The following is an 18,114-nucleotide window of genomic DNA, read 5'->3' on the forward strand; positions in this document are numbered from 1 at the left end:
ACCGTAAACAAATATGCTAACATCTATTTACAAAAAGTATACATTGTAATGAGCTGCCTTTGTGATTACTTGAAACTCACGATAGCGGACAGACCAGGTTCCAACAGTTAAATGTCTGACAGAGTTATTACTTGTGAGAAAGATGTCAATGTTCGTCAGCGAGAAGGAAATTATTTGTGGTATGCTAGAACGTTACATCAGAGAGGACGTGGTGATCGTTGCTCAGTATAGTGTTATGAAGGATTTGTAAACAAGCCTACAGACTGGAACTACGGGTTACTCTGCTATTGCTCAAACATGTGAAAAAAACATGCTGAAGAACACACATTATAGAGAGAGAAAGAGAGGCTCAGTAAGAAAACAAGCAGCTATCTGGAAGGAGAGGAACAGCTGTCTCCGTTAATTCTGCAAGTTAAAGCAACCTTTCTGCCTCAAGAAACGACCATATTTATAGGTCAACAGTAACTTGGCGAATTGTAATGAACAGTGACATTTCCCTCACATAATGTTTACAGTATCTAAGAGTAGACAGTCGCAATTTGTGTCAAAGCCATTAAGAGTACTATAGGAAGCAATGGACACGTCTCTAATCTGTAATCATTTGCCGATTTGACTTGACGGATTCCTCTCTGACCAACATAGACTAAAAATACATCTCGTTAATGTTTGAATAGTGCATTCACATTTTCTCTTGGGTAAGCACCATCAAGAAAGGCAATGTCTCATTCAGGCAGCATCAATACGTGTGAAAGACGACTTCACAAGAACGGAAGCTGCTTGCTACCCTTAATAAGACCATATTCACACTGATGCAGATAGATGTCAAAAAGGTACATTCAGAAGATTTTCGGTCCAAACTATCATTTTCAGAAGGTTAAAACTATGAAGCATGCACAAACTGCTTCAGCCAGCAGCGTTACATATTTCTGCTGAACAACTGTCTGCTGCTTTTAAAGTTTGTTTGTGGTTTCCGGAGCAACTGTGAACAAGTAGGAAGGAAAAAGTAAGATTCTCAGAATTAAATCCAGACCTAAAATCCTGATAATCAATCATTTTTAAATCCTCCATTTTCTAGGCGTTTGCTAATTTGTCCATATTGGGTCAGCAGAATGTTTTTTTTTTTTTTTTTTTAAATCTCACACATTAGTGTGGATATGGTCTAAGACACATTTCACAGTTTACTTAAATGCTGAACGAGAGAGAGGAATGTGGTGAGAAGACGGGACAGACGGCATCAGGTGGTGTATAACAGCAGTAGTGTAAGAAACAAGATTACAGGAGGCAGCCACAGTGGGTGAACGTCTCACTCTGGATGTGACTTTGGAGAGTCTAATAGAAAGGATAGCAAGAAGCCCTCCCATCAGGGAGACGATGCATTCTTGGGACGGGTGAAAAGAGGGGTAACGAAACCTATGAGCAAGTAGTGAGGAGCAGGGATGAAAACCTGTGTCCAGTGTTGGAAGGAGGGATGAGAATGTCAAAGGAAGACGGGGAGAGATGATGGGAATACTCTAGGGTTGTTCCTCCTTCTTCTTCAGTGATATACGTTTCTTCCTGGCAGCGAGCATTTCATAGAAGGGATCAACACTGACAGCAGATCTGTATAAGTGACAAAGAAACACTATTGAATTGAGAGGATCATAAAAATATACAATTAAAAAGACCAGACAGCAGTTAGGGTTTTTAAATTGGGCTCTTAAACAAGAGGCTACCTCTTGGGCTACCACTACCCTCATTTTTCTTGTGACATTATCCTCGATTTTTATTTCCATACTTGATGCTGTGGATCCATTCATCCTTCTCCTCCGGTGTGGGGGCGGAGATACGATACACATTGTGGTTTCCTTCCACTACTCTCCCATCGGCCTCTGTCTTACACGCCTTGATCAGCTGACCACGGTTGTTGGGGATGTACAACTCAAAACAGTTCTGTTGGGCGAAAGGAAAGAAAAATTTGATTAACAATCACATACACAAAATTTGTAAAAAAGTACAATTATGACAATTACATATGCTTATATAAAAAAAAAAATGCAAACTTACTGTTTTTCTTGGGTCTTCTACCTCACGGATGCTGAGGTTTTCCAAGGGAATGATACCTCGGGGCTCCTTATCCTGTTAGTGAAAAACACAATCACAACAGATTAGGGCCGCAATAGTTACTGCAACATTCAAGTGCTTTTGTTAAAAAGAAAAATCCTTCATTAGTCCCACAGTGGGGACATTTGCAGTATTACAGCATAAGAGAAGAGAGTGCAACAACCAGAGGCATCAGTAAAGAACTAAACAAGTACAATAAGTAACAGTTAAGATATAATAAATGAGTAAACCGAAAAAGTTATATAAGATATAGTCTGACCGAATGGTTGAGTTCACATTATTGCACATATGATATAGGAAATATGAAACGTTGATTACACACTTGTGTTTAATGTGTAACGATAAATATTTGAGTGCAAGAATGAACAAAAGTTGAACGATTCTCTCAGCATTATTTCTGCAAAAAAAGAGAGAAGAAATATATATATCTCATCACCAAAATTGAGGATAACATACTTTATGTTTTACTTGTTGGCTAGGTGGGATTCTGGGCTACACCAGAGACCTCCTGGAACATGAGTTTGTGTTGATATTGCTATGGTCGTATGTCTTTGATATGTTGTCTCTTGTGACCAGTCTGACTTGCGTCTCTTTGGTTATTATTGTGTCTGGGCTACCAAACCAGTTTGCCCTCTAGGGATTAATTAATGCATCTAACCCTGGAGTTCAGGAACCAAACTTCCTTTCAGATACAGTATATTATTGACAATGACAATTTACTGCTAGGACCCAAATAAGTTTTCACAGACAATCTAAATTTTCCAGCGGCCTTGCAATCCTAAACATCACCACATTTTATTGCAAGATAACACAACAATGCCATGAATTATTTAGCCTCTCTTTTTTTTTCAATTAGAAAAGCAAATGCAAAAACAGCAACTACATCCTAGTCAGACAGTTTAATTCACTGAAGAGTGGTAATGTCAAATTAACTCAGATGTTGCATGTGCACACAAATACTTACTGTGGTGTATTCAAAGTAATAAAGGCAGTTGTCTGTGAGGATGAACCATCGCCGTTTCCAGGTTTTCACTCGTCCCCCTGAAACACAAGAATAAAGTCATGTTGATGAGTGAGGGGAAAAAATATTTCCTGAGGTGGTCAAAGTTGAAAGGACACTATTCTACATTCTTACAACCAATGACGTGGCTATTTTTTATAACTACAACAACTGTAAGTACATACCTCCTGAGAAAACAAGCAGCGGCAGTAGAGGGTGGAAATCGCAGGGAAGAAGCAGAGACAAAGGGGACCAGAGTTTTTAGAGGAAGACAGAGGACAAATAGAGAAAGAGAGACAGACGGGGAGGAGGAAGAAGAGAAAGAGATTAATTAGTGACACAGAGATCACAGGCACCGCCATGCAAAAGAAAATTTGATTTTGCCATGACGGAAGAAAGAGAGTCTCTTGTTCACCATCATGCTATGGCAATGTTCAAATGCCACAATACTGTGAGCTGACAATCCAAGTGGAGGCAAAGAACCAGCAAACCTCAGACAACATCATAGCAAAAAGCCTTAAAACAGAACAAAGTACACAACTAGGATGCAGAACATATCACTGTCTTTTCTCAACTGTCTTTACGGTCCTGACATCTGTAACATTTACATACTTGATTTGTTTAATTGTAAGTGTCAACATGAAGGGTAGAAGTACACCACAACAAAGCAGAAAGGTCTCACTGGCATCTCACCAAGTTTAAGAAGCCAGCCCTCTCTGTCAGGGTTAAAGAAGGTGTGCGTCAGGTCGTTGCCGTCGTCTTCTGGGATCTTGAAGGGCTCATTTTTAATGCTGTCGTAAAGATTCTGTAATAACACATATCACATAAGATGGTAAAATAAGCTCAATAAAATATCTTCACTGGCTTCCTTTTAATTGTCACTTAGCCAAAGAAAAATTATGTAGAGCTCATCGTACTCTGAGCAGGTCCTCAGGCAGGTCTCCTCCCTCATTGATGCCTCGGTTCATTGAGATGAAACGGTCCACTCCAGGTTTGTCCCTCACGTTTGGGTTATGGAGGCTTGTATTCAGCATAATTATGGCAAATGACAGCACATAACATGTGTCTGCGAACAGGAGAGATAAGCAAGAGAATGCACAGCGCTGAATTACAAAAACAAAATTTATAGAGCTGAACCTCATCTCAAACTATTTGAGGAAATAATTCATGAAACCAAAAAAAAAACTGAATATAGTACAACTGAAAAGCTATGTTTACAAATTGACAGACTCTGCATGCTTTCATATCTGGTTTAGGGGCTTGTTGTTTGTGTGAGTGCGTATGTGACACGCCCCTTCCTGCAATACATCGTAGGAAAATAAAACTTGATTTAAGGAGACAGCTCCCGACCACACACAGAAGTCGTCCTACATTAGATTGGTAACAGATTAGACAACATGAAAAGCATGGTAACGCGTGTGTGCTTACCAGTGCTCTGGAAGACACCAGGGTTGCAGTGGCAGTATCTCTGAGCAAAGGCCTCCATCATTCTGTCAATCTTCTGAGCTTCACCAGGCAAACGGAAACTCCACAGGAATTGTCTGCAGAGAACAGTTCGAGGTTTAGGTCACGTCAAAGAGAACAAATTTGGCAACCAAGGCTGAGTTAGACACTCACTAGTGTTTTCTTGTGTTTTATAAAAATAAAAATGTCCCTCCTTGACCTGAAGTGATAATGAGAGTGGGACTTTCCATAGTGGAGACAGTTTGTTTTGAGTCAATGCCAGAACACCATTCAAGAGATTCGGTCCTTGGTTCAAAACAACACACCAAACATAGTTTACCTGAGAGCCTGGACGAGGTTGAGATCAGTAAACTCATGGAGGTCAACAAAAGCCTGAAGAACTTTGAGGTTGAAGTCATCCCTGCAGAACAGCAACAGAGAGTTCACAGTTAAAAATGGCTGATACAAAAACTAAAAAAAGGACAAAAGGACAGGAGATATTTTAAGACCAATCACCTTTCTCCAAGGTAATCTCCTATAGCGGTCTTGTTGAGGCCCTCTCCTTTGTAAAGGAACTGGGCGACGTCCTCTGTATTATGTCTGAGCAGCTCATTCTCCACCAGAAACACAATGCCCTGTAGAAAGGGGAGAGTCCGTCACTACACAGCTAAGACAGAGTAAAGACAGAGAAGACTTGTAGAAGTATGAAAGAGTTTTACCTTTTTGGGGTCCATATTGAATTTCTTCCGTCCCATTGCCACATGCCTACTTTTCTGGAGAGTTTTACTGCAGAGAGCAAGAAAGTCCAATATAAGCAAGAATGGCCCTTGTAGCATTCATGTTACATCTCCTTAACAATAATTCTAACAGCTCACAGAAACAAATCACTGAAGATCACAAGAAAATATTATCATAACATTAATTAATAAATTGCTCTTATTTGTCAAAAGCTGAAACACCAATGCGGGTGCTCGGCTTTGTTGGTTTTGATAATATCTACAACATTGGGAGGATGACATTAACATAACCTATAAGAAATGTGACCAATTACAGTGAACAAAGTCATAAAGTTGATCAACTGCAATTAATAATGTATTCAGGAATGGGAAATGAAAACCTGTGCACACTGTGGGGATCAAGTAAGCCAACTCTGGTCAATTTGGCCAAATCCAATATTGATTAGAGTATTGCAGCAAAGTTACTGTGTGCATTTTTGTCTTACCTGCCCTCTGTGCTGGTCTCCAGCCCCTCCACCTCCAAAATGGCCTCTCTTAATTCCTCTCTGAGCCTCTGTATCTCCTGCAGCAGGACGCCCTTCCTCCTGCGGATGTCCTCCAGCTCAGAGCGCTCCTCTGGGCTCAGGTCTACGGGGACTGTAAGGGAAGAGAAGAAGAATGACTCCATTACTGCTGCTGCTGCAGATATAACACATTGTAACTGTGCCCATACAACATAACAAGGCAGACTGTGTCTTTATTAGTAATACTAAGTACAACTATTTTGAGAACTACATTGTTACTCAAAATTGGTTATGACTACTATCAATATGCTACAAGGGAGAGGAGCGGAAGAAGTGGGGTAGAAACATTAGGAATTCAGCAGAGGCAAATACAAAACCTACAGTAGAAAGGAACTGGGCGACGACACTTTTGTGAAGATAAAATTGGCTCTTAATTTTAAATCAGTTGCACTGTTACCACACCACACTTTCAAACATTTAGCCTTAATCTGTCTCTTTATTGTCCTTCCTATTCGTTCCCTTTCCCATTCACTTATCTCCTTATTGCACCCATTTGTGTACTCTATAGAAATAAATAAATAAATAAATACGTAAGCTCTGCATTCTCCTGTTTTGCCATTTCAATAAAATGTATGAGAGCATTAACACTGTCTACTGTCTGATTGTGATACACTCCACTCATGCAAACACTTCATGGACTCAACAGACTCCTGCACCGACTGACACGAGGCGACTGTAAAACTCAAAGTCAGACGATCAGGTTGAACCATTAAAACATTTCTCCCACAAATACAGTTGAATGAGAAACAGCTATGGTTTGGTTCCAATGGCCAATATCTGCTTACAGATAAAACACCCAGATTTGTTTAAAACTTGGTTAAAAAAAAAATGAAGATTTAAAAAAAAAAAATGCTTCTCACGAGCGAGGTATCAAGGCAGGCAATTAATTTAAGTTGTATTTACTGGGAGAGCAGACATCCTCTCGGAAATTTTGGTCATCACCTAATTCATAAAATGAAAGTGAATGGATTTTCATTTGTGCTGCTCACTGAACTGTTTTCATTGCACCTTCTTACCAATGGAGAAGTAGTCCCTTAAAAAAAAGTGTTCAAAGTGGGGCGCTGTAATATTTAGACTGAAAGCTGCTCCATCATTCACATGATACAATTTTAGATGTGGGCAGAATCAGAGGTCTGCTAACAGGCTAGTGAAACACAGTGCCATGCAGTTAAAACAGCAATATATTTAGGTTATGTCGACTGGATTTCTATGGCTTGAAAACCATGACATAATTAATTATATCAAACCAGTTATAGGGCTGTAGCTAAAGATTACTTTAAAATGGACGTCTCAGTGATAAATAATAATCAGACATGTTCTCAACTGTAAAATATTTTTTGTTTTTCATGGTTTTGGAGGCTGGATTACATTTTAAATACACAATCTTGCCAAAACATGATGGCCTGTTTGTTAAACACATCTTTATGCATTTGTAAAAATTGCTGACGTATAAATATTTTTCTGACAACTCAAATAAATTGAGGTGGACAGTTTACACCAGGATCAAATTTAGCAGTCTAATTTAGGGCTGTCCTGCACTAAATCCCAGTTCTTCCATTATACAATAGTCCATGCCCTGTTAGAGAGATGCCGAGTCAGCTGTATTGTGACATTGAAGACTATCGTTTGAGGTGGTGTGGTAGATTGTATTGAGTTTTTAAGTGTCAATTCTTATCAGGGATGGTGGACAAAATATTAGAAACACTTCAAAGCATGAAATACAAATTAATAGCGACTGTAGTCTCCCAATCCTTAATCAGTGACTATAAATTTGAATCAAGAACTCAAGTTTCAGTTGAACAAACTTTTCATATTGCTCAGTTGTTGCAATGGACTTCAGCTCGATGTGTCATAAACTAGTGTAGTGTCTGAAAGCTCCAATATATATAATTTGCACTGAACGTCGTGATGATTGATTTTGACCCAACCACCCAGATCAAGTTGCAGCTTGTGAGCAGCAGCACCCACATCCTTCCAGACCTGCGTTTACTCTGCAAAACAAACAGCTGCTCTAAAACAAACCAACCACGCCCACAGTCTGGATCAACAGGACGGGTTGACTCCTCTACAGCAGTCAGGCTTGTGAGAAGAGGAGGAAGACTGCTTCATTAGTAAAAGCAATGCCCCATTTTAACTCGTGTTTAGCTCGTGTGTAGCTTGAAGGCTGGTCAGGGTGTTAGCTCAAACGTTAGCTCCGAGCACAGTGAACTAATCAATATTTAGTTGGCGTCAGGCGAAGCTAACGCATCTTAGTGGCTCATTTGAACCGAAACGTGGTTGACGTGCACACGCACTGTTCCGAAAAGATGGCAAAGGAATATAGTCCACCATTTAATGACACGTTAGTTGTTAAACGGAATGACCACCGTGTCACACCTGAGCAAATAAACTGAGCCTGCCTACAACTAGCCACAGTTAGCTCGAGGCAGCTCATGCAAAAGGCTAATTAGTAACGTGAAGCCCACTTACTGTAGTCCAGGTCATCCATTTTGGGCGCTTTACTTTTAGGCATCAATAGTTCAGAGTCGACTGTCATTAAATATCGGAAAACTAGGGATATATGTATGAATATATCCTAAAGATTAAAGGGAAAAAATAGACAAGCCCTGGTGTCGAAATGTTGGGCCGGAGACAAAGAAGGTGGCAACACCGGAAGTGGAGTCTGGCTGTCGAGTGGGCTTCTTCCGGTCAGTTGTTTTTCAAAATACAACACTTGAAGTTGGATATACATTATATTTGTTTCATATTCACAAGACCCTTTGCTGTTCACGGACTTCTCTCGATCTACTTGGATCTGGAGCATTACAGATGTCTAAATACATTTTCCCAGTAAACTTTTACATTTTGTAAGAAACACTTAAGTGTCTGCATGTTTCCAGCTAGCTGCACATCTCTCAAGAGGAGCTAAGAAGATACTTTAATGATAGGATTTTCCAAATTAGATTTTATAGTTTTTGTATAAAACAAAATGTAATTTAAGAATGAGTCATTGTAAATACATGAAATACAAAGGTCATACCACAATGCCCACTCAGTGGCGGTTCTGGTGCTTTTGAATGTACCAGATTGTCCTCTTTGTTTCCTCTGGGGTGATGGGACCTGAGACAGTACAATCTGCTTATATGAAAAGGAAAGACTCAGGGAACAAGTCACAGGAATAGTGAAACTGTATTCTAGTTATTCATCCCCATTGTTTTTCAATTGTGTACTGTGATTGAGAAGAGTGGAGACAAACTATGTCTTAATCAATGGCCAGTAGTTTAAACAATGTCATTAGATTTGGCTGATAAAAGCAACATCCCCCTCTTTATATCACATGAACACTTTGCGTTGTATTCTGAATTAAAAAGACAAATTATTGTGACAAAAATACAGTCGATTTGGTCCAGAAAACGTATCAAGTTACATTTATTCAAAACCATATAACTATTAACTGTACATTGTGTATTTAAATATTTCATATATTCATATGATTTTAGTAATAATTACAATTTCATTACAGGCGCCCACTACAGACAACTTAAGGGCATGATCAATTGAGGGGTTATACCCGGACATTGTCATATCAAATTGGTCTAGAACACCATAGGCCAAGCTATAGCCATCAACGACAAAAATTTTAGGAAGGTAAACTAGCCTCTTCAATATTGCGAGTAAAAATGTTGGCAAAACAACTCCATTTAAAGTGTATATAGATCCTGCTATTTGGTACTGTTAGAAGCTTTGAATCAAAATGTTGGTTTCACATTATGTAGCTGTGTAAGCACAGTGTAGTTGTGGTAGACTTGTATTGCATTGTTTGCTCAATGGAAAAAAATAAAAGCAAAATAAAAGCCTGGTGAGCAAAACGTTTTACTCCATTTTCAGTCAGGTTTTAACAGTTCATCATCAACAGCCAGAATTTACAGGCTTATTATACAAAGGCATTGATTTGTCCAGGCATAACCAAGACATACAGTATGTGGACGGTGACCCAAGCAGTCGGCACAAGAACTTACTGAATGATACACTGCACATGCTCATGATTTATTCTTTGACCAGACCAAATATATTCTCAGGTTTTATTATAACATTTCCAAAACGTATAAAAAAAAACATGAGAATTCCTAGTGTGGGCTCCAAGATCTGCTGTTTGATTGTACTAAGAAGCACATTCTCAAGATATTTTCAATTTAAAAACCAATTTATCACTTAATTCAACAGATCAGTTCTGCTGCTGGATCATTTATCACAGTGAAAGCTATTTTACCTTCATCTGATCGATCTATCGATCAAAAGGCAGATGTGACAACACAGAGCTGCTGGATTTAGTGTTGTCCCCTTATTTGTATCTACGGAAGGATTTTAAAGTTCGAAAAGGATTTTGTAATCAGTCAGTCCTGCCTTTCAAATGCTTTGAGTGTTCAGGCATTTCATTCATTTAAGGCTAGGAATGTAATGCGATCCATTCATTAAAGTATCTGATCTAGGCTATTAATACTAGTGCATCCATTTCTAGAACAAGCATTGTATCAGATTCTGTTACTCTGTAAAAGTTACAAAGCATTCTAGTGTTGTGAATTTCTGTACTGCCTAAACTCCAGTTATTGCGCAAAAATAAATGCACTACTTACTACTTAACAGAGGCATGTGAAGCCCTCTACTCTTCCATAGTCGATTACTCAAGAGATAGTGATATTTTCTCGACTTCTATGTGATCTGAAACATTTCTTAAAAATGTATGGTCTTAAACCACTGACAAAGAAGCTTGCTTTGTTCAAATATTTGTATGTTCAATATGTTGCAACGTCTGACATCATCGTTGTGTATCCACTGGCTATGAAAAGCAGGCAGATTATGTAAAACTGTCAGCAATAGTCACCGTTCAACGGTTCCATTGTTCCTACTAATGTAATGACCGTGAACAACTTGATCTAGCTGTTCTACATGGAGTCCCTTGCATAAACAAAATGGTCATTGAAGTGTACATTTGTCTCAGCTGATGCTTAAAACAGTGGAAAGTAGTGTTCTCCAAGATAACAGACAACTGATAGACCCACCTACTTACTAAGTAAGTAAGCGTAGCTTTGCTTTGATGCAGTGGAGAGACACTATGATAGGTAGACAGAGACTCATGTTCCGTTCACACTACGAGACACAGCGACAGTCTTCATCTTCATCGGAGGCCGGTGACAAGAAACAAACTGACGCCAGACACGAGGGACGTGCTACTTCTTCCAGCGCCCAAATAATGCAACAAAGCGTCAACCAATCGCATGTTTTTGTTTCACCCTGCCGTTTGGCCGTTCCCAGCGTTATTGACATAACTTCGTCAATGAGCGCTTGTGCAACTTTAATGTTGACTGACCAATAATATAGTTGGTCATTTTGTTGCTTGTGCCGCTCGTAGTGTGAATGCAGCATAGGAATATTTACATTTCTTATGTAAGAGCAAGTCAGGGCAAAAATAAAACTGTACTGTCCAGTGTCAGATAAGGCATTCCTTTCATGGACGGAAGTTTTTATACTCAAACATTTAGACATTGGGGTGAGGTTGAAGAGAAAGGGTTGGGGTCCATTTTTATGGGGCGTTGGTTCGAGTGAATCTCAATGTAGTTTCATAGCATTTCATGGAAGAACATCTTTCTCTGAATTTAATCTGATTTCTTTCCATCTTATTAAAGGCAACATTCAGGTAGTGCTTCTCTGCATGCATACTACTATGTATACATCCAACACATGCATCTGCACACAAAAAATCCATACACATTTGATTGTTCTTCCCTCTAACTATCCCAGGCTGTGCAGTCTTCATGCTTCTCAGGGTACGCTTTGCGTAATCCAACAGCTGTGCAATGACGCGCATTTTTCATCCATTTTCAAATTCGCTATTAATTCCAGCAGTCGTGCTCCAATGATGCGTGGCTCGGTGGGTTATCCCTTTCATTAAACCTCAGAAAAGCAGTTTCTGCAGTCCCGGCTTTTTTTAAGTCTCTCAGATACCCCGCCCTCTCTTTCAGCGTATAGATGACAACAGATTATATAATTTAGTAGAGTGCTGTATCTGTCAATCAACTCAGCCAATCCCTGATTAGAATCTGGTAATCCTCACTCCAGAGTCACCAACGATGAGACGAGCCAAGGAAGGATGAACCTGTGAAATGTTGAGAGATCAGAAAATACAATTATTACCAATGATAAGTCTCATCAACCTATTAACATAACTCCACAGCATTCAAACTGGAAAGACATATCGTATATCTGCAAAAGATAAAACACACCTCCTTACTAGTTGGGAGAATGTGTAGTAATTGTCAAACACAAATGAATAGCAATCAATCATTTTAAGCCTATGTATTACAAAGTACCTGCTTTTCTGTTTATTGTTGGTCATCATAGGGCAAACCAAACTAAAAACATTTAACACACCACAATAAAAATATTATCTCTGGTGCAGAACTACAAAGTATATTACAGTTACATGAGCGTGTGCTTTACATATGGGTGGATCTAGACAGGGAAGCGAAACTCCTCACGTAGGCAAAATAAGTCTCACACACGTCAATCAGTTACGTTGACTGTTCATAACAAGTACTTTTCAAAAGTTAAGCACCCTTTCCCCCCTTTCTGACCTGTGCTTGAAGAGGTCCATAGGGCACCAGTTCTCCATCCACAGTGAGTGTCCCTCGTGTCGACAGAGGCTGCAGCCTGAAGGCATTGCAGGTAATATGGCTCACATACGGCGAGCTGACGGAGTGGTGGTTTCCTCTTTCCATGGCAAAAAACAGTCTCAGAAGAGTGGCTCTGGAGATCCCCGCCCGCACAAAGGTCAGGTGGATCAGTCCATCGTCGAACCTGGCCTGGGGTGCAGCATGAAGATCAGCCCCAAGGTGGGTCTGATAAAGGGCCAGTACCAGGACAAAGTCCCCTTCAATGGTGACCCAATCTCTGGTGGGAATCGGTTGCTCGAGGGGGGGTAATAGGTCATCCCGAGGGATATTCAAAAGTGAGACAAAAGGACGGCTCTTCATGGGTCCTGCTGGTTCAGCAATGTCAAAGTTAAAAGATGAGGATGGTGTGCGTAGAGATGGTGAGGGCGAGGTGGAATTTGGGGTATTAGGACGGGGGATGAGGTAGGATGAAGAGTGTGGGGAGGCACATGAAGGGGAAGATGGGGGTGTTGGAGAAAGAGACAGGGAGAGGGATGGGAGTTTAGGGGGGAGGGAGTTGGAGCTGGAGTGCTGGAGGAGAGAGAGGGGCCTCGGACGAGAAGCATTCTGGTTTTGGTCCAGGGTCTTGGGCTTGTAGGAGAAGGGAGTGTGACGAAAGGGAGAGGAGATGGTGAGCGATCGCTCACGAGCAACGTCCAGTTGGTAGGGTTCCTTCTGGTAGTAGGTCCCATTCAGATCCATGTCCTCCACCCCGTATGAAGTGCCAGGGTCTGTGTCAGCCTCCCGACTGAGAGGCTGGTTGAAGAGCGTGTTGGCTATCTGGCTTGAAGGTGCTGAATTCTTTCTTACTGCCGGTCTAGCCTCCTGAAGGCTATTTTGGCAAGTGAGACAACCCTCTTGCTCTTCATCTGCCTCTCGCCCCATGTCTACCCCACAGCTCTCTTCCAGCTCTCTTGCATGCAACACTCTCTCCCCCTCTGCAGAACCACCACTGCCTTCTCCATTCTTTTCCCTATCCTCCTCCTCCTCCTCCATCTCACTGGAGTCTTGCTCTACCCCTCCCTCATCTTCCCTTTCATCCTTGATCCCGGCCAACCTTTCTACCCTTCCCATATTGCAGTCTTCCCTTTCAATTGATTCTGAACTCTCCGAACATGTCCCTGATCTCTCCTCTTCTGCTTCCATCTCCACCTCCCTCTCCCTGTCCTCTGCCAGGCTGCTTGCCCTCACTACACCAGTTCCTCCTCCCCTAGTCCTCTCCCTTCTTCTCTCCCTTTCTCTCTGCCTCTCCTCTTTTTCCCTCTCTACCTCGCCCTTTCGCAGGCTCCTCTGTTCACTGATGCCCATGTCAGAGCAGGTGCGATGGATGGGCGTTCGACAAAAGCCCTCCAGGCCTTCTGTGATACTGCGGGAGAGGGGTCTCCTTGGCAGAGGAGGTGTGGCATCTGGTGATGGGGTGCTAATAGAGGGAGGCAGGTAGGACAGACGACCCTTGTAGGATCGAAGAGAAGCTATGCGCACCAGGGTGCCCAGGGTGAAGCGAGCTGAGCCCAGGCCACGATACCTGGAATAAGGAAACATTAGCTGTCTTTTGTAATAAAGCAAAATGATATTGCAGGACAAATAGAGTAACGTTTAGATGAACAAAGCCAATGGTGGATATTTTTACAGTCTAAGCAATTACACACCCACCTCTCACTCTCAATGTCAACATCGGACACAAAGCCCCAGGCAACAGAGAGGAAAGAAAACAGTCTCCTGGGTGATGCAGCACGGCTGTTGATGGAGGGAGGAGGGCTTGTTGTCACAGAAACCACGTCCATGGGTCGGACACCGCCTCGACAGAGCAAAAAGCAGCAGTTCATAAGGAGGGACTCCCGAAGGCACATGTCATACCTGAGGGAGATATGAAGAACAACACCTTTTGTGAGTAAAAATAAAGAGAGAATTGTGCAAACAGCAGGTCGATACAGAGTCCTTCTCCTATTCAGAGATATCTAGGTCGAGATAACAAGGTCAGGACAAAAACAAGGAAGCTCCGTCTGTGCGTATGAGGTTATGTCATCCGATCTAATTCACGCCGCATACAGTGTCAAAGTTTGGCTATTGGACACAATAACATTTGCAGCAGTGGAGGCGGGGCTTCAGGGCTCTGCGGATTGAGCAGGTCATCTGCAGCGGGCCTTCACAGACCACGGCTCATTGACTGTAGTTACTGAATATACTATATACACTTATACAACTTATGTTTCAGTTGATAAAAGTAACATTTTGGCATTGGAAACACAAAGTACAAAAAACACTTAGATGTCGGATGTGGAACATGACAGGGCTTTATTCAGTCAAAACCTAATAAGGCTAAGCTCTTACAATTGAACAATTTAAAAATGTTCAGTGTTTAGTCTTTATAGCTAAGAAAATCAAAGAGCAACATAGAGAATGAAGATATCCTTAATTAGCACTTTTTCTGTTCACAGAGCTAAGTATTTGTCTGGTTTCATATTGGGCTGGAAAACAAGATTCGACTGAGTCTCACCTTTATAGATATGAATGAGATACATGCTTACCCTGCATGGTGGTTGATGGAGCCAGCCAGTGCATTTCCAGAGCCACAAGGAAGAATACCGACAGGTGTTTTTATTGCTTGTTCCCAATCAGGACGCTCCATCAGCCCATTAATTACCTGCAGGAACACAACACAGGCATTTAAAAAAAATCATAACTGTGGACATAATTTATTATATATGTGGTACTAAAACAGTCAATAAATATCTTTACTGTCAAAAAAATCCCCCCCTTGAGCATACCCCTAAATTTTACCATGCATAGCCCAACAAAACAGTTCTCACCTCGTGCAGCAGGCCATCTCCAGAGATAATGATGATGCCGTCCCACTCTGGGAGCGATATCTCTCTGACAAGCTCTCTGGCATGGTTCTGACGCTCTGAGACAGATTAATTAAGTTAACACCGGTTATAAATGTATGTTATACGTCAATATTATCGGTCTTTGCCCTTGACGTGTTACCTGTCTGTATAAGGTTGTAGCTGATGTTGGCCTCTCTGATCATTGGCAGGATGTGGGTCTGACACCACTGCATTGCCTGGCCTCTCCCACTGAAGGGATTGACCAATAACAGTAGTCGCCTGGGACGAGGTAGCAGACTTCTTGAAAATTCTGGATGAAAAAGAAGGGGAAAAATCACGTTAAACACACATTACAGTGTGGCCCAACCTTGCAGTTTGAGTTCATTCAACTATTTGGGGCTCCTTTATTTCACCACAGGATTTCCTTCACATTGCATAATACTGCCACCCGACAACGTGTCTGTTAATCATCTAAATTTAGACAGATGGTAAAGAACACAAGTACCATTCAGAATATAGGAATTAAACAAAACAAGGTGGTGAAATAATAATAAATAATATTTTTTCTGTCCAACTGGAGTGCAGACAACATAGCCCAGGTATGATGCTTAGAATACATAAACAAGCTTTTATAGTTAGCTCTGAAATCTATACTAACATTTAGTATAGTACATATTGCCGGCAGTGCAGGGAAGGAGGTGAAATGATTGCACTCAGAGATAATCCTGGATTATGCAACAAACAATACTAAAGCAAATGAACAGAAAACCCAGCTAAGCACAGCTATACTGTCCGTAAGCATAAAAACTCAAGAATCAAGACAGCAAGTGATTCAGAAATGGAGTGATTAGATGAGAGAAATATAACAGAGAGATGAGAAAGACACTCAGGGTGAAACAGTAGGCTGGCCACGCTGAGGAAAAATAGGGGGAACTGTAACTAAGTATGAAGGCGGCAGGAGCAGACAAGGCGCAAACAGAGTCTTGGGAAAAATAAATAAAAAATGATTGACAGTTTTACCTCTGCTGGGGGAAGGAGACAATGATGTGATAGGTAAAGACTGAGGAAGACAAATGATGGAAAGATTAAAGAGTATTGTGGGTTTGAGATTATCTCTAAAAGGAGAGGAAAGAGACAGGAAGAGGTGGGAGATGCTGAAAAAGTATGGGACGCATACAGTAACTAATGCTGAAAAAAGATAGCCACACAGGGATCGTAAACACTGTACAGGGCCTTGCTATCTGCTTGATTATTAAGGCTGGAGGATACAGTGCTTGGGAATGGGTGACAAACTACAGCAGCCCCACCCTCCTTGTCTCTACATTTGACACTGAATGATACAGACTGTGTGTGCAGGACAGATAAGGGAAACAAACAAAGAAGTATTAGTTCAATGTGAGATGAAGTTGGGTGAAACAAACATTGAAATCCAAACTAAATGTTCTGAATAATAAAGCTCACATCCTCTTAGGGTGTATTAGGGTTAATCCCCCATTGTTGCTTTTTCGACATAACCCCTAAAATGCTTCACTACTCTTGGCATTTGTGTTCTCTGTGACAAATATGAATACTGTACATACAGAAAGGTCTTGGGTCAGTGTGACATTAAGCTATACTTAGCAAGCATTACAAAGAAGGCATAAATCAAGGCGGCATGAAGCAACATTGTGTGGTTTCAAATAGTATATAGGAATTCAAAACTTCAACAATAAGAGACAAACTATAAAGGCAAGTCAAAGTAAATCACACATCTACTGCAAAATAACCATGTTGTCCTTTTGATAAAGCCTTTCACTGTAACTCCACACTATATCGATGGCCAGTATTATTAATAACTAGCGGTCGTGTGGCTCTGCCAACCAGTCAAGTTGCAGTTGTTCTTTTATCCTATTAGACATTTGTATGACATTTTCAAAATAAGCATATCAATTCTTGAGTTATGACCAAACATGTGTTTTATGAGCTCACAGTGACCTTGACCAATTTCTAACCAGTTCATCATTTTGTCCAAGGGAATGTCTGCCAAATTTGAAGAAATTCGCTCCAGGCTGAGATATTACGTTCGCTAACAATGGACCGGACAGACGTACAAACAACTCAAAAACAAAAAGCCTCCATCGTGGAAGCATAAAAAGAGAATACTTGTGGTTTTAGGGTCTGGGAAACTTTGACTATTCATGAATTGCCAATTAAAATGTAGACAACTTGAGGTTAATGGCATACAACAATCACAAGTATGGTCCTGTAACACCAGCTATCAACCCTCACACAGCCTTAGCAAACAAGTGCACACTCACCTGTGTCAGCAGTGACAGTCACACCTCTGAGTAGACACTGCACAGCAGCCGACCACCTCTCAGCTTCACACCTGCTTTCAGCCAGGTAGGCCCTCACTTGCCTGCGCCGAGACACACCTTTCCGTCGTTTGCCCGGCGGGTACCAGTACAGCACCAGAAGTGGGGGCGCGGGGGCACGAGGGCAGCTGCACCCCACCAGCTCTGATAAAGGCAGCAAGAGACGGGCTTCCTTCCCCGGCTTTGGTGACAGCCGCTGGATATGTATGTGGGTGTGAGTGAGGGTCAAGGCATAGTTGGAGGCCAGAGTCGGGGAGGCAGCAGGGGAGAGTCCCTCCGGACCACCAGGGCTGTTGGGGCAGCTGTTATTGTTGCTGTTGCTGCCTGAACCCCAGCTGGCAAATTGGCCATGAAGGAGGGCTTCTGCTGTGGAAGGTGAAGACGGTTCTGGAGATCGCAT

The 18,114-nt window shown here is 41.5% G+C and overlaps 2 protein-coding genes across 2 annotated transcripts; both read right to left on the reverse strand.

The window, feature by feature from the left end:
- Positions 1-1,039: 1,039 nt before the first annotated feature.
- On the reverse strand, positions 1,040-8,379 carry cyth2 (cytohesin 2; the record flags this gene model as incomplete). Its single annotated transcript, XM_079227562.1, has 12 exons — positions 1,040-1,599; positions 1,775-1,929; positions 2,044-2,115; positions 3,065-3,141; positions 3,794-3,905; positions 4,018-4,166; positions 4,529-4,641; positions 4,884-4,964; positions 5,060-5,178; positions 5,263-5,329; positions 5,766-5,916; positions 8,313-8,379. 12 exons carry the CDS (start codon positions 8,377-8,379, stop codon positions 1,512-1,514), a joined length of 1,251 nt encoding a protein of 416 aa, XP_079083688.1. The 3' UTR covers positions 1,040-1,511.
- A 3,534-nt stretch (positions 8,380-11,913) lies between these two features.
- Positions 11,914-18,114, reverse strand: sphk2 (sphingosine kinase 2; the record flags this gene model as incomplete). The annotated part of the gene is made up of 7 exons (XM_079227551.1): positions 11,914-11,976; positions 12,455-14,057; positions 14,186-14,389; positions 15,061-15,176; positions 15,343-15,437; positions 15,521-15,670; positions 17,658-18,114. The coding sequence occupies 7 exons, from the start codon at positions 18,112-18,114 to the stop codon at positions 11,914-11,916; spliced, it is 2,688 nt and encodes an 895-aa protein (XP_079083677.1).

The sequence above is a fragment of the Taurulus bubalis genome (assembly GCF_910589615.1).
Source record: "Taurulus bubalis genome assembly, chromosome: 12".
NCBI classification, from domain to species: Eukaryota; Metazoa; Chordata; class Actinopteri; order Perciformes; family Cottidae; genus Taurulus; species Taurulus bubalis.